At 34.7% G+C, this 21,256-nt stretch overlaps 1 protein-coding gene and 2 long non-coding RNA genes across 4 annotated transcripts; 1 reads left to right on the top strand and 2 right to left on the bottom strand.

Moving 5' to 3' along the window:
• Positions 1-209: 209 nt before the first annotated feature.
• On the bottom strand, positions 210-2,627 carry LOC136062342 (uncharacterized). Its single transcript, XR_010624110.1, has 2 exons — positions 738-2,627; positions 210-603 (listed from the first exon to the last, which is right to left on the bottom strand). It is a non-coding gene; the product is annotated as an uncharacterized LOC136062342 (long non-coding RNA).
• Positions 2,628-4,037: 1,410 nt separating this feature from the next.
• Positions 4,038-5,579, bottom strand: LOC136062344 (uncharacterized). Of its 2 annotated transcripts, XR_010624114.1 has the most exons (3): positions 5,144-5,579; positions 4,566-4,637; positions 4,038-4,431 (listed from the first exon to the last, which is right to left on the bottom strand). It is a non-coding gene; the product is annotated as an uncharacterized LOC136062344 (long non-coding RNA). The 2 variants fall into 2 exon arrangements; XR_010624113.1 differs by having other exon boundaries at positions 4,566-5,579.
• Positions 5,580-12,210: 6,631 nt separating this feature from the next.
• Positions 12,211-21,256, top strand: LOC112032332 (disease resistance protein RUN1). The gene is made up of 6 exons (XM_065761283.1): positions 12,211-12,895; positions 17,362-18,436; positions 18,541-18,816; positions 18,910-19,905; positions 19,986-20,526; positions 20,668-21,256. The coding sequence occupies exons 1-6, from the start codon at positions 12,381-12,383 to the stop codon at positions 20,694-20,696; spliced, it is 3,432 nt and encodes a 1,143-aa protein (XP_065617355.1). The 5' UTR covers positions 12,211-12,380; the 3' UTR covers positions 20,697-21,256.

The following is a 21,256-nucleotide window of genomic DNA, read 5'->3' on the forward strand; positions in this document are numbered from 1 at the left end:
GTTATCAAAGATTGGCTACCCACCATGCAATTCAATCAAATTATCAACTCAAAGATTAGCATACCAAACTTTCAATTCAAAGATAGAATGGACACCCATCCATGGTGGATGGGATTTTTACCTGGACAAACCATAACAAGTAACAACTACATCCTGTGGCACGTAAACCTTTGGAATTCCACACAAATTCAACCACTTTAATGTCCCACTTGGTAAAAAGCATGCATGACTATACTCAACAATATATAAAATGTTTTGATGTTGTGTCAGAAAGTCTAAACTAATGGGGTACAATAAATTACAAGACCATTATCTTAGGAAATCCCATATCCTTAAAAAATTGAGATAGTTTTACTTTCCATATGTCAACTGCTACCTTCAATACGGGAAAAAAAGTAAAATGAGAAACAAGAAAACAAAAAAGAAGGGCTTTCATCTTTAAAATCTAAAGTTTTCAAAAAGCTAACTACGACTTCTTCCTCCGTTTCTGTTCCTGTGAAGACTCTGAGGAGGACAGCTTGAGCGGTTCCTCTGGTAAAGATTTTCTAATTTGCTTCAGCAGTTCCTTCAATGAATGTTCTTTTCCCTTGAATTTTTAAATACCTGGATGCAACATGTCATTATGAGCATCAAATAAGAGAAATCTAGAAGAAAAAAAGATTCTACACCGCAACTAATTATGATAAAGCCATCCAATTCTTATTCCAATAGAAAACCAAAAAAAAGTATGTTTTAACCTCTTTTGCCGCATTGCCACCTCCAAGAGCAAGGATCGTCTCTCGGAATTTGTGCCCCATTTCTTTCATAGCCTGTTTCACAATCTCATCATGTTGCAAGGCATAATTTTCACTCCCAATATAAAATGTAGTAATTTCTCATCAATACATATATATATATATATAAAATGTAGCAAGAGATAAGCAGCCTTTTCAAAATGTTACGGCCTCTGACTACTAATAGTTAAAAGAAAACCCATGAAAGATGCACCAAATAACAAGCCTTCAAAAACCTTTGGGGGCAGTTTTTAGTCCCTAGATTTACGTCAACATATATCACACCAAAACTGAAGTGTAAGAACATTTGGGACTATCTGGCCTTTTGCCCTTAATTTTTTTTTTATTTAGCAATTTGCCCCTGTTTGCAAACTATATAGGAATATGCCCCTGTTTCGATACTCGATAATCTTAAAATCGAGTTTCTACGAAATACTCGATCTATAGAAAATCGAGTTATGCCCGATCAAACTTTAAAAAAAAAAAAAAAAAAAAAAATTGCATGGAACTCGAATATCAAAAAATCGAGTTCCATGAAAAAAAAAATTATAATTGAAAGCCCTATAGTGGCGTTTTTATGCCCTATAGTGACGTTTTAAAGCCCTGTAGCGGCGTTTTTCTGCAAAATTTTTATAAGTATGATCACGAATAGTGGTTTAGGGACCCTATAGTGGCGTTTTTAAGCCCTATGGTTAAGTTTTATGGCCCTATAGCGGCGTTTTCATGCAAAAAAATTTTTAGAAGTGTGATTTTTCCTGCAAAATTTTTTACTAGTGTGATACCATTTAGGAAGCCCTATAGTGGCGTTTTTAAGCCCTATAGTGACGTTTTAGTGCTCTATAGCGGCGTTTTCCTGCAAAAAAATTTTGAAAGTGTGATTACAACATCAGTGAGTCCTATAGTGGCGTTTTTAAGCCCTATAGTGACGTTTTAAAGCCCTATAGTGGCGTTTTTAAACTCGATTTTCCTAAAATGGAGTTCTATGCTCTTTTTTTTTTTTTCTTTTTTTTTTTTTAAATTTGATCGGGCATAACTCGATTTTCTATAGATCGAGTATTTCATAGAAACTCGATTTTAAGATTATCAAGTATTGAAACAGGGGCATATTCCTATATAGTTTGCAAACAAGGACAAATTGCTAAATAAAAAAAAAATTAAGGGCAAAAGCCCAGATAGTCCCAGAACATTTGTATGCAAAATGTTGATGAGTGACCCATAGTTTTCAGACCCGGACCGGACTGTACGGTCCGACCGGATTAACCGTAACCCTCTCATCAATCCGGTTCTTTTAACCCTGAAAACCGTTCTATGCATAAAAAGCACGAAACCGTTCGAACCGGGGTTCAACCGCCCGGGTCTGAAAACCGTCCACGGTTTTCAACCGCCCGGGTCTGAAAACCGTCCACGGTTTTCACGGTTCAGATCAAAGCATTAAAAAAAAAATTTAAAAATTGTTGAACCTCCTTCTTCTTGCGTGTCTCTCTATTACTCTCTTTCCGCTCTCAGATCTTCCATTTCGTCTCCCCATAAAGTTTGGATCTTTTTTCTCGAGTGATAGAGAAGAGAGGGCAACATGAGATAGAGAAAATGAAAGAAGTTGTAGACAAGAAAAAAAAAAAAAAAAAAAGGAAGAAGGAAGAAAAGAACAGAAATTCACAAGCACACGGCGGAGGATGCTCAAGTGAAGAGAAGAATAGAAATTCACTTGAGGTCTTGACTCTTGAGCACTGCATCTGAAACTTTGAAAGAAGGAAAGAGTAGTTTTGAACTGTAAAATGCCAGCTTTGAAGCACTTTGCGTGGAGGAGGTGCTGCCAACGCATACTTGGAAGTTGAGCAATTTCATTTTAAATTAATACTCTTTACTTTTATTCATTTGCTTTATTGGTCTGTCCTCATTGTCATACCCTTGAGAGGTCATTTACCAAACCCTTGTCTCACCACACCCACGTCTATGAGAATGTCCTTTTGGTGCTTTGGGAAGCAGTTTGGAAAGGAACCAATATACATTGGTTGATGCTATGGTCAAGTAGCGGAATCCGGGAAGCTAGAGAAGAAATAGGTTCGGCGTAACCTTGTTGGAGCAAGAAGCTTGGAGGGCTTAGGTACTTGGGTAGATTAGGCTTGGAGAGTCTTCTGCTGTTCATGTATCCCAACTACATTCTTTAGTGGATTATTTGACCGCTTGGAGGGCGGTGGAGAGGTTTTACGCCGAGGACTTCGGTTTCCTCTTCGATAACATATCGTGTGTTGTCTGTGTGTTTGCATCTTCTTTCCCTTTACATTTGCCTTATATTTACTGCTGTTGATGTGTTTATATTTGGCTTAGACTGTTCTATCAATTCTGTTATAAGCTTGTTATCATATTCCGCACATAAATTGTTTGATATAAAGTTTGAATTGGTATTTGTGTTATTTGGGGTCTAAACGTTCAAAGGTGTTGTATACCCTTTTTGAACTTACATTTTTATCCAGGATTTATTTTATTTTATGAGAAAATGTGTGAAGTTCATTAGAATAATGATTAAATGATTGAATTTACTTCTTTCCTATTAGTTTAAGTTTTGGGGACTGGTGATAGTTTATCATTTATTAAGGCTCCACCTCCCCTTTAAAAATTAAAAATTCCATGGGTACTCACTTATTGAGGGAGAAATTGGGTCTGTACATTAGGGATTGTATTAGAATAATGATTATGTGACTAAATTCACTTATTTCTTATTGGGTTAAACTTTTGGGACTGGCAGTATCATATTAGTGAGTAGAATGTGGGATATTTTGGGTATAAAAAAATAAGAATCCAAACAAAAAAGCTCCTTAAATCGTAGTGTGTATATATATATATATATACATTTTTGTCCATACATATAGACACTAAAAGCAATAGTTGCGTTATAAATTTTTTTGGGTTTAAAATAAGTATGAAATGTATTAAATGAAAAATAATAAATGAAATCAACTTAAATATTAGCATTAACGAGTATTTTTTTGGCTGTTAAATCTATTTAAATCCAATAATTAAAAAAATATGTAATTATATATATATATATATATTGGTTATCAAAGATTGGCTACCCACCATGCAATTCAATCAAATTATCAACTCAAAGATTAGCATACCAAACTTTCAATTCAAAGATAGAATGGACACCCATCCATGGTGGATGGGATTTTTACCTGGACAAACCATAACAAGTAACAACTACATCCTGTGGCACGTAAACCTTTGGAATTCCACACAAATTCAACCACTTTAATGTCCCACTTGGTAAAAAGCATGCATGACTATACTCAACAATATATAAAATGTTTTGATGTTGTGTCAGAAAGTCTAAACTAATGGGGTACAATAAATTACAAGACCATTATCTTAGGAAATCCCATATCCTTAAAAAATTGAGATAGTTTTACTTTCCATATGTCAACTGCTACCTTCAATACGGGAAAAAAAGTAAAATGAGAAACAAGAAAACAAAAAAGAAGGGCTTTCATCTTTAAAATCTAAAGTTTTCAAAAAGCTAACTACGACTTCTTCCTCCGTTTCTGTTCCTGTGAAGACTCTGAGGAGGACAGCTTGAGCGGTTCCTCTGGTAAAGATTTTCTAATTTGCTTCAGCAGTTCCTTCAATGAATGTTCTTTTCCCTTGAATTTTTAAATACCTGGATGCAACATGTCATTATGAGCATCAAATAAGAGAAATCTAGAAGAAAAAAAGATTCTACACCGCAACTAATTATGATAAAGCCATCCAATTCTTATTCCAATAGAAAACCAAAAAAAAGTATGTTTTAACCTCTTTTGCCGCATTGCCACCTCCAAGAGCAAGGATCGTCTCTCGGAATTTGTGCCCCATTTCTTTCATAGCCTGTTTCACAATCTCATCATGTTGCAAGGCATAATTTTCACTCCCAATATAAAATGTAGTAATTTCTCATCAATACATATATATATATATATAAAATGTAGCAAGAGATAAGCAGCCTTTTCAAAATGTTACGGCCTCTGACTACTAATAGTTAAAAGAAAACCCATGAAAGATGCACCAAATAACAAGCCTTCAAAAACCTTTGGGGGCAGTTTTTAGTCCCTAGATTTACGTCAACATATATCACACCAAAACTGAAGTGTAAGAACATTTGTATGCAAAATGTTGATGAGTGACGAGTTTTCAGACCCGGACCGGACCGTACGGTCCGACCGGATTAACCGTAACCCTCTCATCAATCCGGTTCTTTTAACCCTGAAACCGTTCTATGCATAAAAAGCACGAAACCGTTCGAACCGGGGTTCAACCGCCCGGGTCTGAAAACCGTCCACGGTTTTCACGGTTCAGATCAAAGCATTAAAAAAAAAATTTAAAAATTGTTGAACCTCCTTCTTCTTGCGTGTCTCTCTATTACTCTCTTTCCGCTCTCAGATCTTCCATTTCGTCTCCCCATAAAGTTTGGATCTTTTTTCTCGAGTGATAGAGAAGAGAGGGCAACATGAGATAGAGAAAATGAAAGAAGTTGTAGACAAGAAAAAAAAAAAAAGGAAGAAGGAAGAAAAGAACAGAAATTCACAAGCACACGGCGGAGGATGCTCAAGTGAAGAGAAGAATAGAAATTCACTTGAGGTCTTGACTCTTGAGCACTGCATCTGAAACTTTGAAAGAAGGAAAGAGTAGTTTTGAACTGTAAAATGCCAGCTTTGAAGCACTTTGCGTGGAGGAGGTGCTGCCAACGCATACTTGGAAGTTGAGCAATTTCATTTTAAATTAATACTCTTTACTTTTATTCATTTGCTTTATTGGTCTGTCCGCCTCCAAAACAAGAAACTCCAAGTTATGTCCTAGTTAGTTTACTGTCAGAAGAAGAATGAAGGCTTCAAGTGTATCATCACATCAATTCACAACTAATGTCTAATGGGCTATTTACGGCTTTCTTTTAAGTTAAATCACAAGGCCCAATGATTCTTTGTTTAGCCCAAAAAGCATTTCCATTACATTTGCAAAATATGAAATTGCTAAAAGTATGTTGAGAACTTTTGAGTGAGTTGAACCAATTTGATTCGAGCTGGTTAAGAAAAAATATCTACGATATAATAATGGGTTAAAATGAAAAAAACATCATAACTTAACTGAAAGTTATGATATAATAACTTAAGTTACATATTAAGTTACATAATAACGTAAGCATGGTTTTGTAACATAATCGTGGAAGTTATGATATGAAAAAATACATTTGAAATATAGATTTCTATAATTAATTGGGTCATTTAATTTAATTTTTTCTATTTATACTAATTTAATATATTTATTTATATTTAAATAATTATTAAATTAATTATGACGTCATCACGGTTCGACTTCGGTTAAACTTCGGTTCGACCTTAAAAACCTTAAACCCCTTCTTTTTACGGTTCAATGAACGGTCCGGATCTGAAAACCTTGATGACCCTAAAATGACACTTCAATTTGGAATGTTTGTCTTAACTCTCAGGTCCTTTTCTTTTTCTTTTTCTTTTTTTAATTTTAAAAATCGTTTACTATAAGTCCTTAGTGGATAACCCACGTTCCATAGACAGCCTCCCTATCGCCATGGTCTAAAATCCATAAATCATTGTTATTATTTTTTTTGGATAATTCAATAGTTGGGGGTAAGGGAATTTGAATCCTGAATATTTCCGTTGAAAACAATGAGATGCAAACTAGTTGAGCTACAAGGCTATTGCAATGATTTTTTGCTATTTATCACAACTTAATATCTCTTTATTATATAACTTAGCTAAAAATGGAGATGAACCACAGTAGGTGACAAATTTATGCATCCAAAAATGCAATGCAACGGACATTGCAACTAAATCTTCAATGAAGTTCCCCAATGTGTCATCTTTTAAACAAGACCCTACAAATATAAAGATCAATCAGGTGCAATATGGAGATGATGTGCTCTATTTAGAAACCATATTCTATATGCGGAAATGAAACTATAATAGAAAAAATCAAGGTAAGTGGCAAGACTATGGCATCTTTCTAGACAGCTCGTTTGGACTTACCTCCTTGTCATTTAGTCCAGCAGACTCAAATGCAGAGACCATCAACTACCATCATCTCAGACCACTGCCAAATGCAGAATTATGGTTTCGAAGTAAATTTAAGAGGAATAAAATACAAAGGGTATACAAACAACAATAGAAAACTTGCCCACCATTCACGAAAGAATCATATAGAATGCAACAGACAATCATGAATAATATAGGAATAAAAAAATAATAAAAAAACTTGGTAGCCATAATATCCAGCTGCATATTCATCTAATATTCATGAAAAGGAAACTATCAATAGGTTAGGCTGGAGTTAAAGAAATAAAAATGATTTTAGAAAGAAGTCAATTTGAGAGGGAAAACAAACCTGTAAATATATGAGAGATGCTACAAAGATACCTATCTTCTTGTAGCATAGGGTACACGGATGTGATTTCATAAACACTCTTACTAACATCAAGGGCTGTTTTTGGCCCATCAGGAATGTACATTGCATGCAACTGCAAATCTAAAATCCCCATTCTTACCTGTAAAATTATAATAAATGCAAAGAAATTTACAAAGTCAGTCATACATACGAACATCGTAGAAATTTCAATTTATTGTTTCCATAATCCCATAACCGAGTAACACAGGTTTATAATTGTGACCGTCACAAAAATGCAACATTAAAATCAAGACAAACAATAATCTCAGTCTTGTTCAAAGTAGAAAATTTTGGGAAAGAAAATGTCCGGAAAGAAAAGAAATATGACAATAATCAAAATAAGGGATGGAGTCCAACTTTAGATATTTCCACTCAGACAAATTGTACCCACCTTTGTGGGTATAATCAAGCTACAGATATAAACACAAATCCACCTATCCCTAAGCCTACCAAAAGCACAAATAAGCAATTTCCCAATTAGTCCTATGACATTGGCAATGAGCTCTAGCTCAAATCATACTTTTCCTATAAGAATGAGATAGAGAGGGTCAGATCATGGATTCAAACCTCACTAGGTTCATTTGTATCCTACTAAAAAAAGGTTCACTTGTATCTTACAGTCAAAGACAGAAAAGGAGGTGATCACAACAATAGAACACCTTGAAGCACTACCAGACCCATAAAAAATATATAATTATTTGGCTTCCCCTGTCTTTCATGAAATACGCTAATATAGAATCAATGTTAATATCCACCCTCTAGCAATCTTATTGTTAAGCTTCTACTTTCAGGTATTCCCCAATCCATAAAATTAAAAAGACGCATCAATCAAAGTGATAAAGGAAAACTTCCTTGCGCTATAGTCAAGCTGATAGACACCATGCTTGTATAAAAATGCCAAGCACACAAATTATGTGGCAGCGCCCTCTATCTCTAAGAGCACATTCTAGAGATTTCTAATAGCTTTAACCTGCAACTTTATAAAACTTAGATGCAAATTACACTCGATTAAGACAATACAATCTCCCCCCAACCTACCAAAAGTGTATATTGTTTAGATATGCAAAATGGGAACTGGAACATCATATGCCACTTAACATGGATCATGAGTTGAAATGAAAACCCAAAACTAAAATCACATCAGAAGTACCAAAGGATATGGACAAATACATGGCAAAAAAACAAGGAAGAAAAAAATAACACCAACCAAATACACTCACTTGGTGAAGACCGACTAAGCCTCTGAAGAGATCCACATTTTTAAGCACAAATACATGGCAAAAAAACAAGGAAGAAAAAAATAACACCAATCAAATACACTCACTTGGTGAAGACCGACTAAGCCTTTGAAGAGATCCACATTTTTAAGCAAATCCATACAAAGTGATTCAGGGATACTCTTCTTGGTATTATATGCTTTCCAATGCTCATGGGAGTATCTCTAAAGAATCTGAACAGTTTTAGACCCCTTAAAAACAACCAGATTAACCTAGTTAATTAGCCAAGTGATTAACTTAGTCAATTTAAGCAATTCTAGGTTATCACAAACACACAATCATATCAAAAGTGTAAAGCAGCGAAAAAATAAAAGACACAATGATATAATGACCCAGGAAACCACACAGTAAAAAGTTGGGGAGGATTTGACCTAGCTATCCTCAAGGTAAACCTGAATCCACTATCTTGAAAGAATCGAAGTTCATACAAAAGGACTTACAAGCTCCCCACTTGACTTCCTAATGCTACCCACTAGTAGAACTTACTGACACGACCACGTGCAAGCTCCGAATCCACGGACTCCTTCTTTCTTTTCTCAAAAGAGAAAGGCAGTATTGAGATATATATATATATATATATATATATATATATAACTTCATGTATACTGCTGGTTTGAGTGGGACTATCTCCGAGATTTGATTGCTTCAATTAGTTATTTTATGTTTGTAGGGAATTATGATGTTTATAGATATTAGTTAAGATATGGATTAGTGCAGTAGCGACTCTAGGAATATTTTTTCAAGATAGCATTAAGAAACTTAAATTATTCAAAATCTAATAAAAAGATAACTTCATATATTGACAACATAAAAAAGAAGAAAAAAAAAACACACGCAAATACATAAGGTCTTTCAATTTTCTTCTACAAGTTTTCTCATTTTGAAATTGTTGTATGATGGTCTTATTATTAATGATGCAAACTACATATCTTTCAAAATTTTAGTTCAATAAATTTTTTCTTGGATTTTTTTTCTTTTTGTTTGTAAGGGCCTAATATATTATTAAGGGGACCAAGTTTAAGGACAAATTTTGAGTACAAACTTTGTTGTAACCTAAAGCTACAACTCTTGCTAAACAAATTAACTGACTACATATTTTGAAAATCTAACTATTAAAATATGTGTCAATTGAATGTTATTTACTATTCGATCAATAAAATTATTTTTTATGTATAATTTTAAACGACAATTATAATTTTAAAGAGAAAACAAATAAATCCTAGAATGAAATGCATGAATGTTATGCAATGTAAATCCTAGAAACAAACAAAAAAACACAAAAACCAAAAAACAATGGTTATAAAAACAAGAGAACTACCCGCTCTGATACCACTTAAATGGTTTTAGATCCCTTAAACCAACCAGATTAACCTAGTTAATTAGCCAAGTGACTAACTTAGTCAAATTATGCAGTTCTAGGTTATCACAAACATACAATCATATCAAAGATATAAAGCAGCGGAATAATAAATAACACAATGATATGATCACCTAGGAAACCACACAGTAAAAACCTGTGAAGGATTTGACCTAGCTATCCTCAAGGTAAACTGAATCCACTATGCGAAAGAATCGAAATTCATACAAAAGGACTTACAAGCTCCCCGCTTGACTTCCTAATACTATCCACCAGTAGAACTTACTGACACAACCACGTGCAAGCTCCGAATCTACAGACTCCTTCTTTCTTGGATTCTCCAATCAGCTACAAGCACCCACGCTTGTTATTCTTTAAGCTCCAATGGCAGAAACCGAGTTGATCATCAAGATATTGAAATAATCTCTATCTTGAAAACCCTAAATTTATGTGAAGGAAAGCTCCTCAATGATCTCACAAGAGATTCACACAAACAGCAATGTATGAGCAACAATACGACAAGAGCAACTCTAAAAACGTGGCTAGGGTTTTGCCTTTTATACCTAGGGCAAAAACAGAAAACCCAAAACGTTTAATGAGTTAGGGCTAAGTTGAAAAATTCTGCAGAAAAGCATTCTGGCCAACTTTCGATCGATCGAGTCTAACTTTCGATCAATCGAGCCAGGCCGAAATGCACCAATGCATCTGCAGCCTCTCGATTCCAACTTTACATAAAATATATAACTTTGAGCAAGCCTAAACAAGACTAAATATATTGTTTTGATCATGGTTTTCCAATATTACACATTAGAGTTCTAAATACATAAATTCATAAATCTTTAGAACCTAACAATTACTACCATCAAAATATGGTGGAACATTTAAAGATTGAGACCGGTCCATCTCAATATGGTGTCAAGGATTGCACTAAGGTGTTTAAACCACAGCAAGTGCACCCGCTCTGATACCAATTGAAAGTTCGAAAATGTGTTAAAAACATAAGAGCTGTTTAGACCCCCAAATTAAAGTTACGGCTCGATAGATTTTACACTAACTTAATACTAAGTGCAGAATAGTGTAAATGCGAGTGGATAAACAAACAAAATACTCTAATTCATAATCAAAGAAACACAGCAGTAAAATAGAATGTAAAAGAGTAGGGAAGAAAGATACAAACACAAGATAACACACCGATGTGTTATCGAAGAACTTGGCGAAAAACCTCTCCGTTGCCCTCCAAGTGGTAATTGATCCACTAGACAATTAGTTGGGATACATGAGTTAGCAAAAGACCCTCCAAGCCTAATCTACCCGATGTACCTAAACCCTACAAGCTCCTACTTCAACAAGACTTTTCGGAACCATGTCTTGTCTAGTTCTCCGGATCCTGCAACAAGCTCCATGTTGCATCTGCCATCCTTGGCTTCTTCCAATACTTCCTAGCAGCACCACAATTTCACTTGACACTCTGAAATGGTATGGTAAGTGTTTAGGCTATCAACCTTTCAATGGTATGAAAATGGAGAGGTAGGAGTTGAGGAAATTTCACAAGCAAAATGTGTAGAGAATTGTGGGTATAACAATCTATAATTCTCAAGGTGTTTGGCTAGGTTTTTCTCTCAGAAGCACTCCTCAACATTTGTGAATAATGTGGGTATAAATAGTGTAGGCATAGAAAATGTGTATCAGAATGGACAGGTTGGCAGAATAGAATGTCTCGCGGGAAGGCCTTACCCGTGAGGTACTTGCAAGACGCAGCTGTTTCCATCCTGGCTTGACTCTTCGCATTTTAGCATGTGCAAGACACATGAGTCACTTCGCCAGATGCTTAGTTGCGAGCTACCTGCGAAAACTCTTCACTCTTCAATTTGCTTGAGTCTTCACACTCTCTCTATTACACAACTCTTACAATCAAATTCCACATTAAATACAGGGTACAAAAGATTGAATACAATTACAATTAAATTTGGCACGGAATATAAACCAACAAAACACTTAGTTGTAAAAAAACAACTTTACACCAAATAATTTCTTTTGAATACATACCTTTCTTTGGATTAATAATTATCATGTTGTGCAACATAGAAAGAGACTTTGCGTGTGCCAAGTAAACCACGAATTCATCATGAAACGCGGACATTGTTTTGTGCGTGCGGGCCATTGTTGTGGAAATAACTAGGCTTGCAGTTTCGAAGAATGACACCACTAAGCTCACTTTGTAATTTACCCTTATTTAAAGTTTTCTAGTGGGTGACAGCCAGCTTTGTTGACTTGCTGGTAAAAGAAAATAAGTTGCAAATAAAATAAAAGAAAAAGAAGGAATCTGATTTTAAAAGGAAATGGCATCTTGGAGAAAAAAAAAAAAAGAGGCTGTTCCGTCAGATACGGTCCCTTGAAAGCAATAATTCATTATGACTTAGGGGTGGTTTCGGAGAAAGTAGAGAAGCTCTGATATTACTTTAATTTGTATTTTCTTTTAGTTCTGTACGCAATACCTTGTTCCGTAAACTAGCTAAGTCTACAATGGCTTCCACGAGCACTCAAAGAGCCCATACAACATCTTCTTCTTCTTCTTCTTCAACATCTCGTCGGAAATATGATGTTTTCCTCAGTTTTTGCGGAAAGGATACCCGTACAAATTTTACAGACCATTTGTATTCTACTTTGGAACAAAAGGGCATCCACACTTTTAGAGATAACGAAAAACTCGAGCAAGGGACATTCATTGCTCCGGAGCTCACCAAAGCAATAAAAGAATCAAAATATGCAATTATCGTTCTATCAGAAAATTATGCTTTTTCAAAATGGTGTTTAGATGAGCTTGTCAAGATTCTTGAATGCATGAATGAGAAGGAGCTGAAAGTTCTGCCCATTTTCTACCATGTAGATCCCTCTGATATAAGGAACCAGAGGAAGACTTTTGAGAAAGCCTTCCTTGAGCATGAAAAAGATCCCAAGGTTAGCATAGAAACGATACAGTTGTGGAAAGCTGCTTTGACAGAAGTGGGCAAAATTGTTGGGGAGCATATAAATGACAGGTAATATTTTACCTTTTATTCTTCTAGCAAGAACATCCATAATTTGGAAATTTCTGAAAATAATTTTGTTTTTGCTTTTTTTTTTTTTTTTTTCCAAATTTTCTTGCACCATCTTTATTATTTACACCCACACTTAGACCGACTCTCCCATGAAGTAATCAACAATATGGCACTTTTTTTTCTTGTAAATTTTGAAATATTTGATAATTCAATAATTACAATGAATGTCTCCCTTAATTAGGGTATAATTTCAAGCTAAGCAGAGGACTTATATTCGTCTTGGAACCTCTGGGTAGTTTGAACTTCCAACTTTAAGGCCTGGTAATCAATTAATTACTTATTAAATTATTAAATATGGAAAAACATACACAAGTACTTGAAGTTTTGACAAGGCAGTCACTAACGAGGACTTTTATCTTTTTTTTTTTTGGTTATAATAAGTCGGGGTGGGAGATTTTGACCCAAATACTTCCGAATATGAGAATAGGATAATGCTCCTGGCAAGATTTTTATTTTTTATTTTTTATTTTTTATATATTTTTTATAATTTTATAATTTTTAATTTTTTTTCCCTCTTAGTTGATAATCTCCAAGAAGGCCTCATTGAAAGTTCCCTCTTTGCGAAGTTCGAATCTCTGAAGTCATAAGATGCTAAATACCTTTTTCTTTTTTATTTATTTTAAATTTTATCGAAAATCAGATAAAAGCAATTGTGGCATGTTAGTCATTGCTCTGGACCAAATATGGCATCCGGCGTAATTCCAGATCGGCGACTAAGTATGGCATTTGGTCCCACTATTTGGACTCGGTGCAAGACTTAGTGAAATGTGTTTGAATGGTTAACTCTCATTTTAGGTGGCTCTCCCCAGAATAGGGAGAGTCTGATGCCAGTTAAAGGCAAACCTGTTTTTTAGGGTCCATTTCGGAGAATGAAAAAAAAAAAAAAAAAAGAGAAGAAGATAAAAAAAGTGAGTGAATAGAAAAGATTTAGTGTTTGATTGAGAAAGCGAAAAAGCAGAAAGATGGAAAAGTTAAACTTCCCCACCCCCATTTTCTCTCCCCCAAACGAAACACCTCACTTTCCCATTTTCTCTCCTATTTTATTTTTTATATTTTCTTCTCTATTTTCTCTCTTATTTCACCTCCAAGCAAATGGCCCCTTTCTTACGCCCCGGCAGGTATGAGATTAGGAAGGTGGAATTGGATCGTCTAAGCATAAGATCAACCCTAGCAAAGACGGGCATGCTATCCTGACCTTGGACAGGATCATTGCGCTTGTTTCTTATGATTAGGTGTGGCTTGTTAAGAGATTGACATGAGAATAATGACTTTGAGGGATTATAGAAACAAAGGATATGAGCATAGGGAAAACCATTTAGTGGACATGGGCCTTAACAGCAACCTACTAACTGGGATCCCTAGCACAGAATAAAGCCAATAAAAAAATGATTTGTGTGCCATGTGGCATTCAGTCCTTTAGATCTAATGACACTTGTTATAAGATCCTTAAGGAGTGGATTCATGTTTTTGACCATCCATGCATATAGATTGAAGTAAAATCTTCCAATTATGGCAAGGATGAGAAAAATGGAAAAGGAGATAACAAATCAATTTTGTCACAAAAGTAGAGGTGCCTTTTCATATAAGTGAGGTATCCTCACTTACGTAGCATTTCATTGTCACATTGGATTTTGGCCTGGTGTGATGCCTGGAGCTTAGTTCCTGTCTCGTATCAAGCCTTCCTAGCCTTATTCGCCTTGTTTCTCTCTTTTGTGTCACCCTTATGGTAGTCTCTCACAATTTCATAATTCAGACACATTTAACCGCAGATTCAGGCAGAATATTGGGTTCTATACCTAAGCATTGTTGTCAAGCTGCGGCCAATGACATTGATTTGAAAAAGTTATTCATTGTAGGGAAGATTGATCAGCACCCTAGAGAAGAAGGCGTGGCAATCATAGCCTACACTGGCGTTCGTTAGGAAAGTCTCCATCATTAGTCTTTTATCCTCTCAGCCCTGCCAAAGTCATTTTGGACAAATATTGTTGTTTTTGTTGTTATTGCATTACGTAAACCTTGTCAAGGCATATTTGTCTATTTTATTTCCAGTCACTTTTTTTTTTTTTTTTCCGCAGATTCAGGCAGAATATTGGGTTCTATACCTAAGCATTGTTGTCAAGCTGCGGCCAATGACATTGATTTGAAAAAGTTATTCATTGTAGGGAAGATTGATCAGCACCCTAGAGAAGAAGGCGTGGCAATCATAGCCTACACTGGCGTTCGTTAGGAAAGTCTCCATCATTAGTCTTTTATCCTCTCAGCCCTGCCAAAGTCATTTTGGACAAATATTGTTGTTTTTGTTGTTATTGCATTACGTAAACCTTGTCAAGGCATATTTGTCTATTTTATTTCCAGTCACTTTTTTTTTTTTTTTGAATAAACAACGACCCGAACTCACATCAGAGTATCTAAGTTATCATCATAAGTATCATTACAGCACAACGGAAACTTCATCTATAATCTAACTGTACATATACATGCTATCTAAGCTTCTCCACTGCTTAGACTCTTGAACCTCATATATATATATATATATGGAAATAATCCACACCAAAATATTTTGTTTTTTAGTCAAATCAAAAGAGTCTTTGGTATTGTATATTAATGACTTTAGTTCACTTACCTTAAGAATTTCGTTACTTACTATTTATCTTTCTAAAAAAATATATACATATATGAGCAAAAGTGATGTTGGGCTGTTAAGAAATAACAAATCAATAAAATGAGTGTAACTGAAATGAAAATATTAAAATACATAAACAGGAATACACGAAAAAATAGGATTCAGAATTGAAGAAATCCGCTTAAAGATAGGATCAGTATCATCTTTTGATGGAAATATGAGATAGAGTCGTTTGAAATAGTTTAGTTATGTTCAGAAAGCAAGTAACGAATTGATAAGAAAAGGTAAGTTGATCCAAGTTGAGGGAACAAAAAATGCAGAGGAAGGCCAAAAATAATATTAGTAGAAGTAATATAAAAATGACATGTCAATTAAAGAAGTAAAGAAGGCATGACTTTAGATAAAAAATAAAATGGAGGAAAATAATATATGTAGTTGATCTCAACTAATCTGTCAAAAATACATAGTCGACTCCAAAAATTTGGAACTAAAGTTTTGTTGTTGTAACTGTATATGAGCAAAAGTGATGTTAGAGTTTCATAAAAATTCATAAAAAATAATCTTAGGGTACGTTTGATATACTGTAATAACTCCTGTAATGTAATAGTTATTCATATGTAATATCAATTCGGTCATTTGGTTGCATCTTTATTACATGAATTAGTTATTACATTGGAATAACCATTCTTTAAATTGAAGAATAGTTATTCTTCTTTAAAATGGATGTAATAGCTATTCCAAAAATATAAAGTTTACTTATACATCATCTTTTACAAGTTTTCCACATGTAACAACCAAACTTATGAATAAGAATAGTTATTCCATTACAATGTCTTCTATTCCCAGTAATAAAGATTACTATTCCTAATATAATTCACATTCAGTGTACCAAACGTACCCTAAGTGTTAGTGATGCTTATATGTTATGTAGAGAGATGGCCAATCTCTATTAATGAACTACACAAATTAAGGCAGTATTAATTTAATGCATAGTTTGTACGATTTATTTTAATTAGTTACACAATTTGTGATCTTTATTGCCTTGTAAATAAAATGTGAATTGTCAAGATAGGCAATTATTATGATTAAGTAACTAAATCTAAAATTTTTAATATTATTGTATAAATTTGGTCCCCTTTGAAAAGATTTCCTAACTTCACCATTGTCCCCTTTGGTCTCCCTTCAAGTTTGACCAAATTTAAAAATAAAATAAATACCGTAAAATATTGAAAATATTTTTTGTAAAACATTTTACTGCAACAAATAGAGTTTATTTGAAAAAAAAGTAATTCAATCTTGGATCTAAATCTTTTAATAGAGTTTGGTGAGTTTCTCATATAGTTTGTTCCATGTGCAATTATTATGTGGAAAGGTAATTCAGTTGTTTTTTGTTTTGAAAAAAATAAGATGTTAGTATAGAAAGACAAGAAAAGAGGTTGTATGCTTGTTTGGTTTCAAAACTCTAACTGAATCGTAAAATCTTCTTCTCTCTTTTTTGGTTGTTTGAGAGGGCAGCCGGGGTATTTTGGATAGCAAAACTCGGCTCATATTTCTCGATGCGCAGTGCTAGAAACAAAAAATATTTCACCCATCTTTCATAATTTGTTAAGTTAAGGTGGCATGTTGTGATGAGAACACATCACTTTTTACATGGGCTCCCTGCTGACAGTCACCAAAAAAAAAAAAAAAAAAAAATTTGTCTCTATATTTATTACTTCTCTAACATTTTGTCTCCTTATGGCTGGCACAACTTTCTCATCAAAACTATTTTTTTTTATTGCAGTTATGAGTCAGGAGTTGTCGAAAAAATCAGTAAAAGAATACTTAATGAATTGAATCATGAATTACCATTTCTTCCCAGACACCTTGTTGGAATAGACTACCGTGTGGAGAAAATTATGAACTTATTTGGTTCAGAGTTGGATGATGTTCGCTTTATAGGGATTTGGGGGATGGCTGGGATTGGTAAGACCACCTTGGCACATGTCATTTATAATAGAATTTGTCATCAATTTGAAGCCAACAGCTTTATTTCCAATGTTAGAGAAACAGCTAAAAAGAATGATCTAGTTTATTTACAACAACTTCTTCTTTCTAAGATCCTCATGGAAAGAGAGGTAACCATTCAGGACCATCACATGGGAATCCAAGTGATAAGGAGGAGACTATACAATAAAAAGCTTCTTATAGTTATAGATGATGTTGATGACTATGAACAACTACAAGCATTAGCAGGGTCCCGTAGTTGGTTTGGTCCAGGGAGTAGGATCATTATAACAAGTAGAGTAAAAACCATGTTGGACAGACTTTGCTTGGAAACAATCTATACAGTGAAGGGACTAGATAATGATGAAGCGTTAGAGCTCTTTAGTTGGAAAGCTTTTGAAAAACCCTATCCTGAAGAAAATTTTTTGGAATTGTCAAATGATTTTGTGAAGTATGCTAAAGGCCTTCCTTTAGCTCTTAAAGTTTTGGGTTCCTCCTTGTTTGGTAAATCTATAGATGCATGGAAAAGTAATCAGGAAAAACTAAAAGGAAATCCTAAAAAAGAAATTCTTGATACACTTAAAATAGGCTTTGATGGACTAGAGGATATGCATAAAAATCTATTTTTGGATCTCGCTTGTTTCTTTAAAGGAGAGGATAAAGATCGACTAGCAAATATACTAAAAGATTATGATTATGACATGGGAATAGAAATTCTCATGGACAAATCTCTCATTACCATTTTTGGGGGAAAATTGTTGATGCATGATTTGATACAAGAAATGGGTTGGAAAATTGCTAGTGAATCAGAGCTTGGAAGACGTAGATTATTTTCTTATGAGGATATATCTCATGTATTGGAGAATGAAAAAGTAAGTGGACCAATACATAGACAATTATATATTTGAACTATTTCTTATAAAAATTTTCCATATCTTTCCTTACACTAATTTCTGTCGTTATTTTCCATTACTAGGGAATAGAATTAGTTCATGGCTTGAAGCTGAGCTTACCTTCACATCAAAAAGAACAACTGAATGCCACAAGCTTCTCAATGATGAAAAGGCTAAGATTGCTCATAATCCATAACATACACCTTCCACAAGGCCTCAGTTATCTTTCTAATGAGTTACGTTTGCTACAATGGAATGAGTATCCTTTGAAATCTTTGCCAAAGAGTTTTCAACCAAAGAAGCTTGTTGAACTCATTATGCATCATAGTGGCATTGAGAGACTACCTAAGGGATTTAGTGTAAGATTTTCTCATACATACATATCTTTTATTTTTTCAAATAAAAAATCATCACCCCTAAATGTTCTAATTTATTCATTTTTTTCTTTGCAGAATTTACAAGAGCTAAAACTCATGGACCTTAGCAACTCTCAATACTTAATAGAGACTCCAAACTTCATTGGATTTTCAAAACTGGAGAGGTTAATTTTTCAAGGTTGTATAAGATTGTGTGCCCTTCACTCATCTGTTGGAGCTCTCAAACAGCTTACTTTGTTAAACCTGAAAGATTGCAAAAATATAAAAAGCCTTCCACGCGAGATCAACTTGGAATCTCTTAAAATTTTTATTTTATCAGGTTGTTCTAGACTCAAGAAGTTTTCAGAGATTGGAAAAAATATGACACGCTTGTGGGCACTTTATTTGGATGAGACTGCCATAGAAGAACTACCAGTATCAATTGAGCATTTGACTGGCCTGACTTTGCTGAGTCTTCAAGATTGCAAAAGCTTTTGGAGTTTTCCTGGCATCAATTTGCCTTCTCTTAAGGATCTCAATCTAACAGGATGCAAGGGTCAACCATCCAAATCCTGGCATTCACACGCACTCTCCCTTCTTCTTTGTCTTGCAAAGATTTTAGGGATAGATAGTTTCTTCCCTGCCCTACATCCTAAACAAGAGCCCATCAACTTGTTGCATAGGTTATCTGGGTTAAGCTCCATAGAACGGTTAAATCTAAGTGACTGCAATTTATCAGACGAAGCACCCCTTGATGATCTTAGTTGCTTATCCTCGTTGCAGTTTCTGGATTTGAGCAAAAACGAATTTACAAGGTTGCCTGATAGCTTTTCTCAACTTTCTAAGCTTATATCTCTTGAGTTGAATGATTGTAGTAGGCTTCAATCATTGCCAATTCTTTCACCAACAACATTATTTGTACATGCACGAGGATGTACATCACTGGAAAGTTATTCAAATGAATTAGGCACGTGGACTTCTGAAGAAGGATTTTGTCTTTTAGATTTCCTTGACAACAGAGATCTCTCTCATTTTGCTGGGTCATACTATGATTACTATCAGTATGACCAAATGTGGAAGAAATGTCTGAAGGTATCTTACTCTCTCAAACACACACACACACACAAAACATGTTAAACATCTTCATACTTATGCCTCTCCATATTTTACAGGAGTCTGGTTCAGATCTATGTGCTAACAGCCTTCGAAACACTAATAGGTCTGAAATTCCAGAGTGGTTTTGCCATCAGAGCCCTGGTTCATCTATATCAATCCCGCTACCTTGTAACCTGCAAGATAATATTACTTGGAAGGGAGTCTCTATCCTTGCTATGTTTGAAGCCCCTAAAAATTTGAATGACATTTCTCCCATTCAGAAATTTAATTTTTATAGCATTATTACATCTGATTTCGACAGGGCTTTAGGTCGTAGATGTTGTCCCCTAGTCTTTCAATCCTATCATGAACTTCCATTTGTTGCTACTTCGTATGAATATCATGAATTAATAAGTGCAGCGGATCTTAGAGACCATTTACAGGAATGCAGTCGCATTAGGGTTATGATTATAAGTGACCGCCCTGATATTGAGTTCAAAATGTGTGGTGTGCGTATACTGTACGAGCAAGATCTGGTAGAGGTTCCACGAGTCTTATTTGGCTGGAACCATATAGATATTGGAAGTTCTGCAAAATATCAATCGCAGGTTGTATCAGGTAAGTGACTCCAACATATCAAGCTGAAAAGAGAGCTTGAGTCATTACTTTTAAGATTGTTTAAGGTCTCTCCATATTCTCATACAACACCATATTTCTCTACTTATTCTCTCACTCATTGAACATTCATATCTTTTACAGGGAAACAGGGCACGAAACCACAAATATGATTATATCTTTCCTTGTGTCAAAATTCCCGCCTGGTTCAGAAATCAAAGTTTTTGTTCGGACATAGGAACTAATCTGCCAGCAAATTTGCCGAAAGACAAGAAATGGATGGGAATTGCTGTATGTGCTTATTATACTGTCAAGGATCAACTGGTTGGCAATGATGACACTCAGGATTTAACAAAGTTTTCTTTGCTTTTATAATCCTTTAGCTAGTCATTGAGTTTGCCTCACACATGATGGAAGTCTTTCAGAAATCTAAAGACATTTGTTGGATCATCAAGTAGAATTTTGGTAGTTTATGTACCCCACATGTTCTTTCGGTTGCAAGGGTGCACTCACATTGCTGCTTCATTAGAGCACAGTAACCCAGGTGTGCGGAATCCGCATTATATACGCGCAAGATGTTGAAGAGTTTGTACAAACGTTAGTCAAGTGCATGTTACAAAGTCCAGAAGCCTGTCATAACTTTTATTACCAAAACTTTTACGTCAAATTCATGAATATATTAATTATTAAATTTTCTAATTTGAACTAAATATAGTTCTTTGATACTGCAGAA

This window comes from Quercus suber, unplaced genomic scaffold, assembly GCF_002906115.3.
Source record: "Quercus suber isolate HL8 unplaced genomic scaffold, Cork oak 2.0 scaffold_404, whole genome shotgun sequence".
Lineage (NCBI taxonomy): Eukaryota > Viridiplantae > Streptophyta > Magnoliopsida > Fagales > Fagaceae > Quercus > Quercus suber.